The sequence below is a fragment of the Protopterus annectens genome, chromosome 7.part1 (assembly GCF_019279795.1).
Source record: "Protopterus annectens isolate FY-2018-M chromosome 7.part1, PAN1.0, whole genome shotgun sequence".
Taxonomy (NCBI): domain Eukaryota; kingdom Metazoa; phylum Chordata; order Ceratodontiformes; family Protopteridae; genus Protopterus; species Protopterus annectens.
Window position 1 is genome coordinate 426,180,026 of NC_056740.1, and position 20,099 is coordinate 426,200,124.

The window sequence follows — 20,099 nt, forward strand, 5'->3', positions numbered from 1 at the left end:
AAATGGTGTAAGTTAAATGTTCTGAACCGCATTAAGTTACCTAGCAATGATAGGGAGAAGAAACGGTGCAAGTTAAATGTTCTGAACAGAATTAAGTTACTTAGTAATGACAGAGAGAAGAAACGGTGCAAGTTAAATGTTCTGAACAGAATTAAGTTACCTGGTAATGACAGAGAGAAGAAACGGTGTAAGTTAAATGTTCTGAACAGAATTAAGTTACCTAGTAATGATAGGGAGAAGAAACGGCGCAAGTTAAATGTTCTGAACAGAATTGTTACTTAGTAATGACAGAGAGAAGAAACGGTGCAAGTTAAATGTTCTGAACAGAATTAAGTTACCTAGTAATGACAGAGAGAAGAAACAGTGCAAGTTAAATGTTCTGAATAGCATTAAGTTACTTAGTAATGACAGAGAGAAGAAACGGTGTAAGTTAAATGTTCTGAACAGCATTAAGTTACCTGGCAATGATAGGGAGAAGAAACGGTGCAGGTTAAATGTTCTGAACAGAATTAAGTTACTTAGTAATGACAGAGAGAAGAAACGGTGCAAGTTAAATATTCTGAACAGCATTAAGTTAGTAATGACAGAGAGAAGAAACGGTGTAAGTTAAATGTTCTGAACAGAATTAAGCTACTTAGTAATGACAGAGAGAAGAAACGGTGCAAATTAAATGTTCTGAACAGCATTAAGTTACCTGGTAATGATAGTGAGAAGAAACGGTCCAAGTTAAATGTTCTGAACATAATTAAGTTACCTAGTAATGACAGAGAGAAGAAACGGTGCAATTAAATGTTCTGAACAGAATCAAGTTACCTAGTAATGACAGAGAGAAGAAACAGTGCAAGTTAAATATTCTGAATAGCATTAAGTTACTTAGTAATGACAGAGAGAAGAAACAGTGCAAATTAAATGTTATGAACAGCATTAAGTTACCTGGTAATGACAGAGAGAAGAAACGGTGCAAGTTAAATGTTCTTAACAGCATTAAGTTACCTGGTAATGACAGAGAGAAGAACTGGTGCAAGTGAAATGTTCTGAACAGAATTAAGTTACCTGGTAATGACAGAGAGAAGAAACAGTGCAAGTTAAATGTTCTGAACATAATTAAGTTACCTGGTAATGACGGAGAGAAGAAACGGTGCAAGTTAAATGTTCTGAACAGCATTAAGTTACCTAGTAATGACAGAGAGAAGAAACGGTGTAAGTTAAATGTTCTGAACAGAATTAAGTTACTTAGTAATGACAGAGAGAAGAAATGGTGCAAGTTAAATGTTCTGAACATTATTAAGTTACTTAGTAGTGACAGAGAGAAGAAACGGTGCAAGTTAAATATTCTGAACAGAATTAAGTTACCTAGTAATGACAGAGAGAAGAAGCAGTGTAAATTAAATGTTCTGAACAGAATTAAGTTACCTAGCAATGATAGGGAGAAGAAACGGTGCAAGTTAAATATTCTGAACAGAATTAAGTTACCTAGTAATGACAGAGAGAAGAAACGGTGCAAGTTAAATGTTCTGAACAGAATTAAGTTACCTGGTAATGACAGAGAGAAGAAACAGTGCAAGTTAAATGTTCTGAACAGCATTAAGTTACCTGGTAATGACAGAGAGAAGAAACGGTGCAAGTTAAATGTTCTGAACAGAATTAAGTTACCTAGCAATGATAGGGAGAAGAAACGGTGCAAGTTAAATGTTCTGAACAGCATTAAGTTACCTGGTAATGACAGAGAGAAGAAACAGTGCAAGTTAAATGTTCTGAACAGCATTAAGTTACCTAGCAATGATAGGGAGAAGAAACGGTCCAAGTTAAATGTTCTGAACATAATTAAGTTACCTAGTAATGACAGAGAGAAGAAGCATTGTAAGTTAAATGTTCTTAACAGCATTAAGTTACCTAGCAATGATAGGGAGAAGAAACGGTCCAAGTTAAATGTTCTGAACAGCATTAAGTTACCTGGTAATGACAGAGAGAAGAAACGGTGCAAGTTAAATATTCTGAACAGAATTAAGTTACCTAGTAATGACAGAGAGAAGAAACGGTGCAAGTTAAATGTTCTGAACAGAATTAAGTTACCTGGTAATGACAGAGAGAAGAAACAGTGCAAGTTAAATGTTCTGAACAGAATTAAGTTACCTGGTAATGACAGAGAGAAGAAACGGTGCAAGTTAAATGTTCTGAACAGCATTAAGTTACCTGGTAATGACAGAGAGAAGAAACGGTGCAAGTTAAATGTTCTGAACAGAATTAAGTTACCTAGCAATGATAGGGAAAAGAAACGGTGCAAGTTAAATGTTCTGAACAGCATTAAGTTACCTGGTAATGACAGAGAGAAGAAACAGTGCAAGTTAAATGTTCTGAACAGCATTAAGTTACCTAGCAATGATAGGGAGAAGAAACGGTCCAAGTTAAATGTTCTGAACATAATTAAGTTACCTAGTAATGACAGAGAGAAGAAGCGTTGTAAGTTAAATGTTCTTAACAGCATTAAGTTACCTAGCAATGACAGGGAGAAGAAACGGTGCAAGTTAAATGTTCTGAACAGCATTAAGTTACCTGGTAATGACAGAGAGAAGAAACGGTGCAAGTTATATGTTTTGAACAGAATTAAGTTACCCGGTAATGACAGAGAGAAGAAACGGTGCAAGTTAAATGTTCTGAACAGAATTAAGTTACCTGGTAATGACAGAGAGAAGAAACGGTCCAAGTTAAATGTTCTGAACATAATTAAGTTACCTAGTAATGACAGAGAGAAGAAGCGGTGCAAGTTAAATGTTCTGAACAGCATTAAGTTACCTAGCAACGATAGGGAGAAGAAAAGGAATAAGTGAAATGTTTTGAACATAACAAAGTTACCTAGCAATGATTTTGAGAAGAAGCGCTGCAAGTGAAAAGTTTTGAATGGAACTGTTACCCAGAAATGACACAGAAAAGTCATTTTGCATCCTAGCTTCTTGCAAGCTGTATTACCTATTTGTGCATTATGACTGTAGTTTTCTAATCATTTTTACACCTATAATTTCTAGGATAATCAATTTTGCTGATTATTGGTGTTTTGTGCTTATAATTTTTATGATTATCTATGTCGCACTCTTGAGATTGGATTGTGATTAAAAAGAGCCAGTTTGACCAGTCAGTCTAACATGTAAACAAAAACAAACAAACAAGTCTTTAGTAATTTTAGTGGAAGATTTTTTTAGGTTCATTGGTTCATAGGTGGGTACTAGGCTATCTGCCTGAAGGCATTTATTAGCCAAGCCAGAATGTGTTGGCTTTTGCCACCCCCTTAGATTAGTTCCCTATGCCTCTGTCCAGCAAAGCCACTGAAGTGATCCCCGAGGGAAACTTTCTGTTTCCCATCCACTCGTCAAGGTTTCGTTTGAAGAGTGTTAGCAAGGAGCTCTACCTAATGTAGATTGGGATCTTGTACCAAAGCATGGGAAGTCTCTGGGACAGGAATCTATCCCTCCAGCACGTCCTATTTATTGCTGTGGTGAGGTTTAGATCCCTATGTATTTTGTATGCTAGAGACTGTGTCAGTCTAGCATCTAATGAAAACATTTGAGTTTGAAAATGCAAATCTGCCTTAGGATGGGGACTGTTATAAGAAATAACAAAACTGAAACACAGAAGATATGGAGAAACCTGTAATACCTATATTCAAAACATCAAAATTGCTATATGCCTATTCTTTAAGCCATAATATTATGAAATCTTACATTCTTCATAGCATTTTCACAAAAAATTAGATGCATGGAAAGGTTTGACGTGATCACTTACTTGGCACTGGAATGGCACGTTCCATTACATGGGTCCATCACGCTCACTGCAGAAGAGTAAAATACGTAAACAAGAAATGCGTAAACATGCAGCATAAATGCTTTTCATAATTCAGTTTCTGGCTCAATGCAAACTTCAAGGAAGTTATTTTGTATTTAATTTTAATCCTGAAAAATCAATTAACCAAAACAGTCATAAAACTTGTAAATGAAAAAAAATATGGTAAAAGTAAGGCACGTATTGTGGTTCATATGAAAAACAACACTTACTCTTTTATAACCATCTACGTTTGTAGCTTGGATGCAAAAGAAAAAGTTAAATGACATATTACCAACATGGGCAACCGGTGTTCCATACCAGAGGTCAATTCCTTGTTGGTCAGATCCGACCACAAGCAAATCACCCTAGACACCCACATACACCCCAACCCCCTCCCCATTAGGGAATCCACCGTAAAAAAATTTCTCCAAAGCCAACTTCACGCTTCTTAAAACAGAACTGGCAAACTTCATGACACCCATGCTGATGGACAATAGAGGTATGACTGCTGAATCCTACACAAATGCACTTTATAAGCACTTACACGAGTGCATGGATCGTGCAATCCCTAACAGAATTAAGATGCTATCCTCCAAAAAAAGGAAGCCAATCTGGTGGTCCCCTGCCATAAACAAACTGTACAACAGAAGAAAGAAACTGTTGCAAAAAAGAGTAAAATCCCATGATTGGAGGAACTCCGTGGTTAGCCTCAGTAAGAAGCTGAGATCCCTCATAAAATCCTCCAAAGCTAGTTATGAAAACAAAATTGTCACTGATTCTAAAGACAACCACAAAGCATTCTATAGCTATGTCAAGAATCTCAATGGCAACACTCAGATCTGCTCTGACTTACAGCACAATGGTACTAAATATACAGAACCAAGTGATATTGCCAACATCCTGGCAGATAGATTCAGTGCTAACTTTACCCCGCTCTCACCCCCTAAAAGGCCCATCCCTATACCGGAAGAATGTAAAGTTCCCGTAATCACGGCTACACAGGTAAAAAACACACTCCCCAAAGCCAAGAACACAGCATCCATGGGACCTGACAACATCCCAGGCTGCCTTCTACATGAACTACAGAATGAACTGGCAGCACCCCACTTAAGTACCATGTTCAATCATAGCCTCACCTCAGGCTTTGTGCCCACTGAACGGCGCACAGCAACGGTTATCCCACTCCACTAAGGAGGAGCCACCACAGACCCTGGGAACTACTGCCAGAATAGCCTGATGAGCCTGGTCTGCAAGGCTATGGAACATATCATCATGGAACTTATAAACAATGACATTGGTAATCTTCTAACTCAGGACCCTACCCAGTCCAGGTTTGTAAAAGGCAGATCATGTCTCCTAAACCTGATAGACTTCTTTGAAGTGGTCACCAAAGCCGTAGATGAGGGTAAAGTGGTTCACACAGCCTATCTAGATCTCGCCAAGGCTTTTGATACCATCCCCCACTCTGGAATTATATATAAAATCACTAAACTAGGTATAAATCCCTATGTCACAAGATGGGTTGCCAACTGGCTCACTGACAGAACCCACACTGTGAAAGTAGCAGACTCTAAATCCAACTTCAGACCAGTGAGAAGTGGAGTACCACAGGGTAAGGTCCTAGGTCCTCTACTGTTTGGTATCTACTTCTCTGAAGTACAGGCTAACATAGAAGGTCTTTGGCTAACACAGTTCGCAGATGACTGCAAACTAGGAGCCATAATAAAAACTCCTAATGATATGGACATCCTACAAATGGGCCTCACTGAGACAGATGCCTGGTGTCAAAGCCATGGCCTCAAGCTCAGTGCCAAAAAGTGCATTGTCATCCCTTTTGGCAAAAACTCTGTACCCATGAACTACCACATAGGCGGTAGTCTACTTAACACCGAAAGTGTGATAAGAGACCTTGGGACACAGGTGGACAGTAGTCTCCTTTGATAATCACATCGCCACAGTAGTCAGGAAATCCTTCTACGTGGCACACCTCACCACAAAAGGTTTTTCATCCAGGAAAAAAAGAGGTCATTGTTCACCTCTACTCATCACTCATTAGACCCATTATAGAGTACAACGCCCCTTTTGGTATGTACCTCACAAGACATCTACAACAACTGGAAAGGCCACAGAAATACCTCACAAAGATGATTACTGGCGTCAAACAGATGCCCTACGCAGACTGTCTCAAAAAACTCCAGCTTTACTCTGTCGCATACCGCCTACTCAGAGGCGATCTCTGCCTAACATACAAAAGCTATGTCAAACCCAGAGCTGTTGGACATGCTCCACTTAAAGCAATCCCAATCCCTCCGAGCTACATGCTCTAGGGACCTAAACCTTGTCACCACAATAAACAGAACATGCTGGAGGAATAGATTCCTGTCCCAGAGACTTCCCATACTCTGGAACAAACTATCTATCTATATCAAACAAAGCTCCTCATTAGCGCTCTTCAAGAAAAATCTCGATTATTGAATGGGAGATAGGAAATTCACCCCAGGGATCACTTCTGTGACTCTGCTTGACAGGGGCACAGTAAAATATTTTTTTGGGTGGCAAAAGCCAGGGTACCATTTGGCTAGGTTTATATAGGCCCTAGGGCCAATAGCCTAGTACCTACCAATGAATATATGAACCTATGCTGGTCACAGAGTATTTGTTGAGCAACAACCCAGAGTTAAAGCTGTATAATACAGCCTTAAAATGTTGTTTTCAGACCTTATGTTTCATGCTATGGTGAAAGCGCTGACCATAGCTTAAGCACAATCATGGCATGGCATCTCACTGACTAATGCTTTTGCCTCACAGATTCACTATACGGGGTTCAATACATTTGATATTTATTTTAGGTGCAGAGTTTACATATCCTCCTCTTGTTAGTGCAGTTTTATAAGGAACATTGACTTCCTCTACTACCTCAAAAAACAGGCTACGTGTGTTGGCTACAGGGTGTGCGTGTGTGTGTGTGTGTGTGTGTGTGTGTGTGTGTGTGTGTGTGTGTGTCAGGTGGGGAGTTTATTTACCAAGTTAAGAAATAAATACAGTTTAAAAAAATTAAATCAGAACTTGGCTATCATTATTACATGATTACATGACTGGATTAAGATTTTGGCTTCTAGAATCCACTTAAGAGTCCAGACACAAACTTAACTGCAATGCTAGTTTTCCTTCATAAACCCAACACTGGTAACAACAGGCACTAAAGCTTATTGTTTGACAACATCTTATGTAGTACAGGACCACCTGGTACCTGTTAGATAAAACTGAACAAAAAGCATTTGGTGTGTGATTATAAGTAACTGAGCTTTGCATTCTAATGTCCATCACATACACTTAATCTCTGTGCCTCAGACAGGATGCTACATTAACCTGTCCTTACCTGTATCACCTGAGCTTTGTGTTCTAATGTCCATCACATACACTTAATCTCTGTGCCTCAGACAGGATGCTACATTAACCTGTGCTTACCTGTATCACCTGAGCTTGTGTTCTAATGTCCATCACATACACTTAATCTCTGTGCCTCAGACAGGATGCTACATTAACCTGTACTTACCTGTATCACACTTTTCTCCTTGCCATCCAGCATAACACCTACAACTTCCATCTCCATTAAGCCCGTCATTGCATTTCCCATGGAGACAGTTGCACGCTAATAAAAGGAAAATATACATACAATTAGCTGGTGATACAGTAATCGTTCTTTATGTTATGCTTTAAACAGGTAACACTTCCTTTTGACAACATGTTTAGTTTTATACCCTCCCTCTCATCTTTCAAAACCACTCTGAAAAACTTCCTAACTAAAAGCTGGCTCTGTTCTTGCTCAAAACCAGGATAAACTATATCCCTAAATGTGAACAAATACCTTTTCATTCCTTAAATCTTCTTACTCTCCCTATTTCACTTACTTCCTTATTGCTAATTCTCTTCCATGACTTTCTCTCTAAATATACCATAAGCCTGTTTTTCCCCCTCACTTCATATTGCAGTTCCTGTTTGTATTAGACTAACTTACCTTTAATTTCTCTACAAACTGTCTAAAATTTCTCTAAATATTAAATTATTGTCATGTACTTAGTACTGATTCTTAATCAATGTGTTTATTTTATGTCTAATTTGTTATAATTATTTAAACTGCAGATGTTATTGTTTTATTTTTGAAGCGTGTATAATTATTGTTCCTAAAATGTTTGGTAATAATTTGGAGCTTTACTCCCTGGACCGCTGCTGAAAATGGTCTTCTACCCTGTCGGACTTTTCCAGTAATCAAATGCCAATAAATAAATAAATAAACCAGGAATCAACTCTGATTTATATGATTTCAAAGCAGTTCAAACCATTTTAACTTTAAGCTTATAATTATTCTATTTAAGTGTTCTTATACAATTGTTAATATTAGTATTTAACATCATTTAAAGCAGTTCAATAGTATAAACTTTAAAACCAAAAATAAATTTACATCTAATATTTCTATAATATATAGAGTACAACCTTAAGTAGATGCAACTTTCTTCATAAGACTGTTCACCAAATATTTTGATATTTTTAGTGAACTTACATTGAACCTTTTCAAATTTGTCCAAATGATCCTTATTTTAAATACAAAATCACTCTTGTATTCAAGTAAAGAGGTAATATATGTTTTGTATAATGTTACTATATACTGGAATATATAACAGAAATATTCTTAACAGTAGACATATTTTTTTCATAGTTTTAACTGTAATTTTATTAACATGCTCATTAAAACCATATTTGATGAAATTAATATTCCTAAATGTCTGCAACAAGTATCCTCAAGTAATTGTGTATTGTGTAATAAAACATGTGCTCTGATACTATTTTTGCCAAAATATATAATTTCACATTTATCTGTGCTGAATTTGCACTCTGATATTGATGGCCCAGTTACTAATGTCTGTCATATATTTGTTAATATTATCATAATCATCAACGATAGTAAGTGCAAACCCCATCTTGCAATCATCAGCATATTGGTTCATCTAGCCAGTTTCTGTTGCTGGGAATATAGAAAACACACTATTAAACAGTAGTGGACCCAACCAGAACCCCGTGGAACCCCCACTGATACAAAACAAGTATTGTAGATGACCGTGAACTGTAACTGTTTGCCTCATACTCCATAATACAATTAATAAATTAAGGATCTAATTTATCTCTTAAAGAGTGTTGTGTATTGTTTTATGTTGAGGAAGAGTATGAAAAGCCTCTACAGATAGACCTAAATCAGCTGCTATTGTAACACGGTCATAAAATTCAACTAAACTAGTCAGAACAGATCGCCCAGTATTAAAACTATGTTGATGCAAATCTTACAAGTCAGTAAGATACCTGTCAAAACACTTTCCCCTAGTACAGCGGTCAAACATACATTGCGATAATTATTCATATCTGTAGTCTTTCCTTTTTTATACATGGGGTAACCAATGATAATTTCCAAGAAGATGGCACAGTGTAAGATCTTAACAAAACATTAACTGCTGTAGTTAGAGGGCTAACCAAATCATCTTTTAAATGATTTAATAAAATTGAGGGGATGGCAACCAGACCTGCAGAAGTTTTATTTTGAAGCTTATTTAAAGTAATAGCAATATGGACACAAAAAAACTTTTGAATTTAATTTTGAAAAAAGTAAATTTATTATTACCTACAAATCAGGATAAAAACTGGGAGTTTGATGACTTCATGCAGGGTAAATTCAGAAACAGCTTTAGGTATGAATGAGAGATTAGTGTGTAACACAACCCTGCACTTTTGAAAAGTCAGTTGGCACACGAAGATGGCTTACAGCTCAGAGACTCACCTTGCAGATATCAGAGCAATGAGTAAAACAATCTTCTAAGCAATGAACCATAAATCAGCCTGATAAGCAGGCTCAAAAGGAGGTGAGGTCAATTTTTTCAAGAATAACATTGAAATCCCAGGTAGAAGGAATTTGATTTTGAGAGAGTCTCACATGCAGAACTCCTTTCAAGAACTGTTTGACCACAAAAAAAAGACGAAAAATGGGGATCCATAGACAGACAAGTTGAGATGGCCATAAAATGCACTCTTATAAATGCATATAACAAACCATCACTAAGTAGCTCAGACAAATATTTTAAAGCCAAAGGGGTTGAAACCCTTTTGGGACCTCTGTTATTGGCTAGGTACCACCTAAAACACCTCTTCTATTTGAAACTTACAATTTTCTAGTTGCAGGTTTTCTTGCTTCCTTAAATACCTGCTGTGCATATTCATGGAACAAGTGCCTAAAAGGTATTAAAACTGAATCATCCAGACTGCCATTTGCAATTGCTCTAAATTGGGGTGTAACATTTCCGTCTGATGTTATGTGAGCAGATCCAGTCTGTGAGGAAGCTTGTGATAATTGGCCTTGACCAATTGCATTAAAAAGGAAGAACTGACTTTGCCTGGGCCAAAGGGGGTTACCACAATGATCTTTGGTAATTAATGTTGAATCTTTATAAGGACCTTGTGAATCATTGGAAAGAATAGAAATGCATACAAGAGCATACCCGACTATGAGAATGACAGAGTTTGTGTCTTCCAAACATGGTTGCATTTATGTCTTGAGCATAATTTCTTCAACTGTCTGTTTTGAAAGTAGCTGAACGGATCTACTTGACATGTTCTCACATCCAGTTAAAGTCCTGTAAGATCGCTACATGGAGCTTCCACTCATGAGGGTCTGTCCATGATCTACTTAGTCTGTCTGCCACTGTGTTTAGCTCAGACAGAATGTATGAAGTCAGAAAAATCAGAGAATTCTGATGAGTTGTTTGCCAGGCCATCAATGCTAACTAGCAAAAAGGATGAGACCTTGTACCCCCTTACTCGTTCAGGTACCACATCCCAGTAATGTTGTCTGTGATCACTAGAAGAGAACCCACAGTCCATAAGAGCTTTTAAGGTATGAATCACTGCCAATATCTCTTTTATATTTATGTGCTTTGGTATATCCTGTGGACCCCACAAGCTATGCACTTAAACTCCCATGGACACTACTCCCTATGCAAAATCTGAAGAGCCTGTCTGGACAGAGTGGACTGGGGTTTGAAGTCAGAAAGGGAGTCCCAGATTCAGAGACAGTTGATTTCTCCACCACTGCAATTCCTGTTTCAAAAATCCCAGTACTAGTACATAGAAACCAAATGGATGAAGGTGCTGGCTTCAACAGTTCTTCAAGTACCATTGAATTTTTACCTCATACATAGTCTGGCTAGTGGTGTCATGAGGATCATTGATGCCATGAGGTCTAGAACTTTGAAGAACTCTCTTGCTGTGGCCACATCTAGAAGACAGAAATCCAAGAAAATGCCCTAATAATTCACAACTCTGTCTTCTGGTAGGAAGGCCATCCTTTTTACTTTGTCTATCAAACACCCCAAGAAAACAGTTTGTTGAGTATGTGCATAGAAGGACTTTGAAGATTCAATTTAAAGCCCAGGTTGGAAAGGAGGGGTGCAACTTTATCTAAGGAATCCAAGCTACTGGATGCAGAATCTGTACAAATCAGCAAGTTGTCAAAAAAGGAAAAATGTGGACAGCTGGGTTCTGGAATAGGCAACCACAGAGGCCAGACAATTTGTAATCACATGAGGTAAATAGCCCAAAGGGAAATGCAAAATTTGATAATGTAAGCCAGACACAGCAAATCTCAAACATTTACTGTAACTGGAAGCAATAGGAATATTGTGAAAAATGCCCTTGAGATCTACAGTCATCATTAAATAGTGGTCTGGAAGCGGGTCTATATCAGTTTATCGGAAGCTGATTACAGCAAACGCTAGTTGATCGACCCCTAAAGATCGAACAACCAAAATAGGGAAGACACGGAACAGCAATTTTTTTCCCAGGGAAAAAAAATCATTGGGCCGTTGGGAGTTTGCCATTTCCTCCACTGCTGTGGTGAGATCTCAGAGTTGGTATATTTAAGTAGGGGGGGGTGTGGGGGGCAGAGCCCCCCACCACATTGGGGGGTTATGTTGTGTTTTCATTTTTTTTTTTTTTATGGAACAGCAATTTTTATCCCCTGGGAAAAATATCGCTGTTCTGTGTCTTCATTATTTTGGTTGTTCGACCTTTAGGGGTCAATCAACTAGTGTTCGCTGCTGTCAGCTTTCGATAAGCTGATATAGACCCCTGAAACATTAGAAGCAATGCTAGGGCAGACTGTAAGGTGAGCATTTTAAATTTCAGAACTTTTACAAAGATGTTTAGATAAGACAAATCTAGGATGGGTCTCCAGGAGTGCTCCTTTTTTGGTAACAAAACAGATTCTGAAGTAACATATTGCTTATATGTATCACAGGCACTGGTTCTATGACCCCCCCTGCTTCTATAATGCGATGGAGCACTGGGGAGACAGCGTTGTCTGGTGTGGTGGGTGTGGGGGAACTCACCTGAATGCAGAAGGATTTTCTATCCACTGTCAATTTTACCTTCTATGAATAATTCTCAGAACCCATTTGTCTGAGACTAATTGCAGCCACTCTGCAGGGCTGAGACACAGACTGTGAAAAGGAGGAAGAGTCAGGTGTGTGGGAGGGTTGGGGTGCTCTGACTCAACAAAGTCATTCCTTTACAGGGGTTGACTCTGTTTCAGAAAGGAAGCCATCTTGTTTGGTTTTGAAGAATTATTGTCTTGTCATTTCCTTTTGGATTCCTGACTTCTGTTTGGATGGGATTTTTTTTTTGTTCTGTCCCTTGAACGAAGACACCCTGTTTGGAGAGAATTTGGGTACATGAAGCATCCTAGATACCCCATAATACAAATAATTTTCTTCTATTATGTCACTGTTTGAGAATCTGTGCAACAGAGGGCCCAAACACCAATTCAGAAGTTAAAGGTGCATTCAAAATTTCAGCTGTTAAACCATCAGTGAAGTTCTGATTACATAACCAAGCATACTGTCTTAATACAACAGAAGAAGCAACATTTCCCAAGACTATCTACATATTCAACCACACCTCTCAAAGCATGTTTTGAAACTGTAGTCAAATCAGAAACAATTTCATTCATATAAGACTTCTGCTGTGCATGTAAGGATGCAGAAAAATAATCCAAACAGTATGCACACTGTAAAATATATTTTCAAATACAGCCTTGGTAACGTAATATTTTAAAGGCTAAGTAACTAAAAAGAGACATCTTTCCGCCCTGAAGATCTAACCACTTTACTTCTTTACAAGGAGGTACTGGATTAGATGAAGTCAAAGACTTTTTATTTGAGCAAGCAGCTGGAAAGACCTCAGCTGAGTTAGCAGCTAGATAAAAAGAGAGATCTGTCATATCTGAGGTGACCCTATGTTTTCTCTGAGCCTTTTTAGGGACTGCAGGAACAAACAGTGTTGTCCTTCAGGCTGCTTTATAAACATCCTCTATGGCTGATAACAGAAGAGGGATAAACAGAGGGGGGATAGACACTGAACTGAGTATCTCTTACTCTATAAGGTCATATACCTTGCCTAGCTTTGGGGTAGTTCTGACTGCTCCAACGCAAAAATATCACTAAATCTAGCAATCATCTGAGGAAAAGTGAACACTTGTTTGAACTTAAGCTGACGTTCACTTTCTATAGATTCAGAGTGACTGGACTTGGTGTCTACTAGGAAATCACCATTGTCTTCATCAGGTTGTTTATTGCTCTCTGAAAGCTCTCTAGCAAACTAGCACTGGAGACATATGGGAACAATCATCAGAATCAGCTGTCTACAAAACACTCTTAGCCAAGGAAACCACATTAGGCTTATAAACAGCTGAAATCTGATTATCAGCTGTATGATAAAGCTTCTGTTTCTTTTTCTTGCAAACTTCTCTACTAGATAAAATATCTGGGGACAGAATATTATGTCAGACATAGAGTCTATTAACACGGACCACTCCTGTATCTAAAGAGTTTGGTTCTTCCATTCCTGCACCAGGTACTGGAACACCACGGAGGATGCGTCTAGATAGTGGTCAGCGAATTTACACTATTGGAGATGGGGAAAAATGCAAATGGTCTGCAGGCTGTGTCCCTAACAGAATCACTAGCAGTAGGCTGAGGCATGTTTTTATTTTGTTTATTTTTTTAGGTGCAACCAGATTTGATGAGGGGTACCACTGTTAGGATTCATGAAGTCAGCGGAGAGAACATCAGCCATAATAATAAAGTGACTGTATTGGGTAATATTTATTTATTTATTTATTTTATTTTTACATTTGTTAACTGAGTTAGTCTGTCTGGGTTCTTAGAAGGCCTTTTTCAGCAGCGACCCGAGGAGAAAAGCTCCCAAAAAAAAAAAGTTTTAAGTAAACAAATAGTAAGAACAAAGATAAACACAGATCTCATTTTAAGTATACATACTTCTGAAGTAATTACATAACATGCAATAAAGTAATATACAGAATGGATGGAAATACAATACAATACATATATGGAAATGTCACGTAGTATGGCAAGAAACTAAGCAGAAATATGGTGAGACTAAGGTCAATACATTGGTGAACCAAGGCACTAGGCATGAAGTAAGTAAATATACAGATAAAGTTGTGTGAACTTTGGAAGTTAATAAATAAATTAAAGAACAGTAATAAGGGATTATGGGAATTGAGTGTAACATGAGCTAACTAGTATGGAATATGATGGAAAAACAATGTGTAGGTAGTAGTAAGAGAAAGAGCTAGAAGTGATACAGTTAAGTTAGGTTATCCCTGAATGTTTATTGGATATTAGTTTACAGCATGAACATATCCAATTTGATAGGAAAAAAGATTTAAGCTGTTTCTTGAAGGCATTTTTGTCTTTAAGTAGTCTAAGGGCTAAAGGGTGTGTGTTCCAATTTTTTGCAACTGAGTGACAATAGAGTATTTTCCCAAAGGTTTTGTTTGGCTTATGAACTTCAATAAAGCATTGATTAGTACTTCTTAGTGGGTGTTGAGGAGTATTACAGAATTTGCAAAGGATGGGCAGGATTTAGGATTATTTAGTATATTGTGACTATACGGAGTTGGGATTGAGGCAGTAAGTTGGAAAATACTGGCCAGTGTAAAGCCTTTAATGAGAGGCAGTGATGGGATTTGTAAGGTTGATTTTCAGCAAATCTGGCTACTTTGTGTATGTGGTTTCTAGTTTGGGTATTAGGTTACTTTGTAGATGGGTAAGAAAAGGTGAAGCATAGAGTAGGGATGGTAGAAGCAGGGATTGGGCAAGGGATGGCCTGGATGTACAGGGAAGAAAGTTGTTGTGACGCTAAAGCAGACCTAGTTTTTGGTGTTTTTTTTTTATTGAGCTATGAATATGATGGTTGAATTTAAGTTCATCATCAATTATTGCTCCAAGGAGTTTTGTTTGGGTGTCAGCAGAAATTTTAGTTCCATTAAGGGATGTTATGGAAAAGTTCTGTTTTGCATGTTCCAGATTTTTGGTAGGAGAAGTAGTAGCTTAGTTTTGCTTGCATTTAGCAGGAGTTGGTTGGATTGTAGCCAGTTTTCAACTGAGTGGAGTGAGTTTTGTGCAAGGGATTGAAGTTTTTCTATGTTGCCAGCAGAGTTGATGATGGTCGAGTCATCAGCATACTGAATAAGATTGGATTGGGGGCAGGATGAGAAAAGGTCATTGGTAAATGCATTGAAGAGGAGAGGGCCCAATATTGATCTTTGTGGGACCCCTGTCCTAACTGCTAGAAAGGGGGAGTGGGAAGAGTTCTATCTAACAGCCTGGTGTATGTTAGTCAGGTAATCACAGAACCAGGAGGTGGTAGAGTTTGAGAAGCCTAGGTTGGAGAGTTTATGGTGAAGTATGGTATGAGATACAGTGTTGAATGCTTTTGACAGGTCCAGAAAGAGGGCTGATGCTATTTTGCTATTATCCCTGACTTGAGCAATGTTATTAGTAAAGGATACAAGAGCGGTAGCTGTACTATGTGTTGGGCGGAAGCCATGTTGAGTTGGTGTGAGTAGGTTTTCTTGTAGCAGATGATTAAGTAATGGCTTATGGACACACTTTTCCAGTATTTTGGAGAGAGGAGACAGTATGGCAATTGGTCTGAAGTTGGTTGGATCAATGGAGATTCCTCCTTTATGAAGAGGTACTATAAAAAAATTCTTCCAAATTTCAGGGAATTTGCCTTCTTTTATGGATCTATTAATCAGGATAGATATGGGGTAAGCTAGAGATGTAGCTGCATGCTTAAGGAATAATGGAGGAAGGTTATCAGCTGAGGGTGAACCAGGTTTTAGTTTAGTTAAGAGCAACTTGATATAAGAGGTGGGAACAGGTGATAGTGAGAATGAGAGTGAGGGTGAGAGAGGTGAATCAGAGGTGGATGAAGATGTAGATGGATTGAAAGAGGTGTGGGTGGAGAAGTTAGTTATAGTTAAGTTTTCAATGGTTTCAATAAAGAACTTATTAAGGAGGATTGCTATTTCAAAAGGAGTCTTGTCAGAATAAGGTATGGGTGGGGTAGGAGTACCAGGTGAGAGAAGTTTATTGATAGAGTTCCAGAATTTTTTAGGATTGCAGTAGGGATCGTTAAGTGAGGATTGGTAATAGCTCTTTTTATCAAGATTGATTTGTTTCTTAGCTTTGTTTCTAAGTTCCCTGTAAGAGATAAGGTTGGAAGAAGTATTATTGCCTTTCCAAGTTTTGCAAGCTTTATCTCTGGTCTTCATGAGTGTAAAGGTAGTTTTAGTTAGCCATGGGGCATATCTGAATTTGATGCATGTTTTCCTAGTGGGGGCAAGGGAGTTAAGGATGGATAGAAAGGTGTTGTTGAAGTGTAGGACTGCTACATCGAGAGTGAGATTAGAGAGAAAGGACTAGTTTATAGTAGAGAAGAGGTGATTTAGTGAGTCAGGAGAATAGCTAGATAGATCACGGGTCACCTTATATTGTTGTGCTTTATGCAGATGTTCAGAGTTTCTGTGAACTAGTAAAGGTAGGTGGTCACCTAATGTGTCTGGTAGAGTGGTTCTATTATGGTAATGTTGGGGGTGAGATACTAGTATCCAATCAATAAGTGAACCAGTAAGAAGAATATTTATGAAGGTGGGTAGGGGAAGAGATGAGCTGTGTGAATCCCTACAGGTTGAGAGAGGTAGAAGGTGATTCTTTATTTATCTGCACCCAATCAATATTGACATCTCCTAATATGATGGTTTCATAAGGGATAGTTTTAGATATCCAGTATAGAAAGTGTTCTAAAATGGGGATATTATTTCCAGGAGGGATATAAATTGATGCAATGGTAAGGTTTTTATGATGGCTAAGTTTAAAGTCAGTTAAAATGATCTCAGCTGGGAGAAAGTCAGATATGGGAAAAGAGATAGGGGAGACAGACAGGCAGTTAGAATACATGATTGCGACTCCCTCTCCTCTTTTTGAAAGTCTGTCATGCCTGAAGATATTGTAGCTAGGGGGAAGAATTTCAGAATTAGAAATACTTGGTTTTAACCAGGTTTCACACAAGGCAAGTATGTTTGGGTTATGTTGAGTGATCCAAGCATGAAGTGTGTTGTTTTTTTTAACTATACTTTGAATATTTATAGATGAGAGGGTGAGTCTTTTTTGGGGAATAGTATTAGTAATGTATGATGGAGAGGTGGAAGAGAGCACATAGGTGGTAGTGGTATTGAAAGTATTTTGTGGAGAATTGTTAGGTCCTGGGTTGGGGTGGACATCTCCTGATAGTAACAGGTTGGATAAAATGAAATTGATTATTGGAGAGAATGGGTGCATGTGTGGATATTTGCTTTTGTGGTTGACATGCTGTTTAGGTGTAAGGAAGTATTTGAATCTATGTGTGGCAATAATGGTGAAGTTAGATAGGGAGGGGGAAATGTGAGTAAAGGTCGATGTGTTGTGGTTTGGAAATAAAGTGAGTGTAGATGATTTGGTGTGTATAACAGTAGTGCTTTGATAGCATGTGAGAACTGAGAGAAAGTGTAATGTAGTTGAAAGGAAAAGGAAAAGAGTATATTAAGAATAGTAGGCATATTAGTAATTAGAGTAGTGTGAGACAGATGAGATTGTTAGTTCAGAGGGTGATGAAAGACTATAGGAATTGTGTAACAGTGTGAGTACTAAAGGGGTGGGGATTTAAAGAGGTGTGGGTGTGTTGTGTTGTATGATCAGCTAGTGAAGTCGGTGGAGGAGGTGCGGCTAACTATAAAGGAAATTGATTCAGGGGTGGGTGGGAATGGGGGCAGGGTAGGGGAGAAAAGTGAGCCCAAGCGATAGCGAGAGCGAACGGTGCAGGCTGCACAAAACCAGACGGAACTAGCCCAGGAAAATCAATCAGCCAGGTTACTTCAGGTATGGTAGTTTGCAGCACTTTTACTGTTTGTAAATAACTTCTGTGTCCCTGGGTTTGGTTGTTATTAGCAAATGTGTAGGTTTTGCTCCAGTTGGTTTCCCCACTCAAATAAACTTTTTAAGTTGCTTTCAGTAAGGAGTAACAGTCACAACCTGTGTGGCTGATTTATTTTAAAAATGCTCAGAGAGACCTAAAAGCAACTGGTGATTAATTTAGAAGTAATGCTGCCACCTAGTGGTATAGCTTGGAACCAAGTCTACACTGTGGGGGGGGGGTCATGCCAGTTGTCCCTGCAAGTCTGCACTACCTTTACGCAGATTAAACGCTTAAGGATATATCCACATTAGCTATGTGGAGTGCTTGTTGCCTATATTAGTAAAAATAATTGATTCTTTCTGATGGTACGTACATTTGCTTTTGAAACATTTATTCTCAAATGTTTAGGTTGATGCTTGCCTAACACAGCTTCAGGTTGCAATTGAGAGGACCTCCTGTGGGTGAAGGTAACTGTGGAAACGGTTTTGTAAGGGAAGAGACAATATAAGAAATATTAGAAATATTAGATGGCTGAAAGTAGTGTACTGGAGTTAGATAGAATATGAGGAGTTAGTTACACAATGCCTAATACCTTGTAGCTACTATGCTGAGTTTCAGACATTTAACACAAGTACAATGTTTGGCATTCAGTTAGCTTTTCTGTATGGTTGACAGGTAACAATGACAGCATTAATAACTCGTACACTGTGGAGAGCCATTCAAGAAATGAAAACCAAGTTTCCTTCATTCAAGTAAAAACATACTGGCTTTTAAATTACTTTCTTATAATATAGTAATAACTTTAGTAGCTATGCAAGTGCTTGCAGGGTTTGACTGTTTCTGTAAATTATATAATATGGAGTAACACACTCTGTATACAAGACCAGGAAGTCTAGGGCATATTACTGGAGTAATAGGAGCATGCAAGATATCATTTTAAGGAGATGGAAGGCTGCACTGAGGGAGGGGGTGGATGAAAGAACAGAGAACACTTTCTGTCGGCAGCCTTAACTCAGAGTCCATTCACATCTGCTAATTTATTAAACAAGTATATGCTAGTAGCTAAAACATAGAGGCTGTGAATTACATTTATGCACTTATGAAAGCAGCAGTCACACACCAGCTATTAGCTGACTAAAGCCAGTGTTGCTAGATGTAGGCAGCTACCAGTAAAACATTGTAAACTACTAAGTCTCTCTAAAAAAGAATCCTCTTATTTTATGGGCAAATAATTGTGATTTAGCAACCACTCACATCAGCTAATCCTTTAGCAAGCCCTCATTTGTAAACTCTCACAAATAGCAAGTCAGGTAGATTCAGTCAGCCACATCTGTCTGTAGCATTAACATACACAAAACAACTAAACTCTGTCAAACTATCTTATTATCAAGCAGGGGGAAGTTTAAGAAATAAGGAGAGAGTGGGACTTTGGATACAGATCTTTAAGGAGAATAATAACCATAAGGAATATTATTTTAATAAAGTAGAATATTCTAAGAACTAAGACAACACGAGAATGGAGAAATGAGATTTTGCCAATAGAATGACTGCAAGTAGGAGTGCGGAAAATAGGCAAGAGGGAGTCTGGAATATACTGGAGAAAACTGGTCAACAAACCAAGATATTGGAAGCAAATAACTAGAAAGGGAAAGGTAATAGAGTGGGATGATGTCAAGGGAAAGTTTGGACTGTAGGATAGAGACTGCTTTCCCTGGAATTGATATCAGAGTATAGGCAAAGAGATGGGGATAGGGAATCTTAAGTGAAAGATCTGCTCTGGTAGAGTTTCTTGTTGAATCTAGAACAGAAGCTGTTGTTAAAAAGGGGCAATTAGTAGGGTATATAAAATATTGCTCTATAACTATAAGCATCAATCAGAGGAGGTTAGAAAATATTTGGAAGAGACTTGAAAAGAAATTTAC

At 38.1% G+C, this 20,099-nt stretch overlaps 1 protein-coding gene across 1 annotated transcript in view; it reads right to left on the minus strand.

The window, feature by feature from the left end:
• Positions 1-20,099, minus strand: part of STAB1 (stabilin 1) — a 2,761,215-nt gene that overhangs the window by 1,331,488 nt on the left and 1,409,628 nt on the right. The window contains exons 39-40 of the mRNA XM_044078505.1: positions 7,373-7,468; positions 3,778-3,823 (exon numbers count right to left, since the gene is read on the minus strand). Of these exons, the coding sequence (XP_043934440.1) occupies positions 3,778-3,823; positions 7,373-7,468 (142 nt within the window). The remainder of the gene's footprint in view (positions 1-3,777; positions 3,824-7,372; positions 7,469-20,099) is intronic.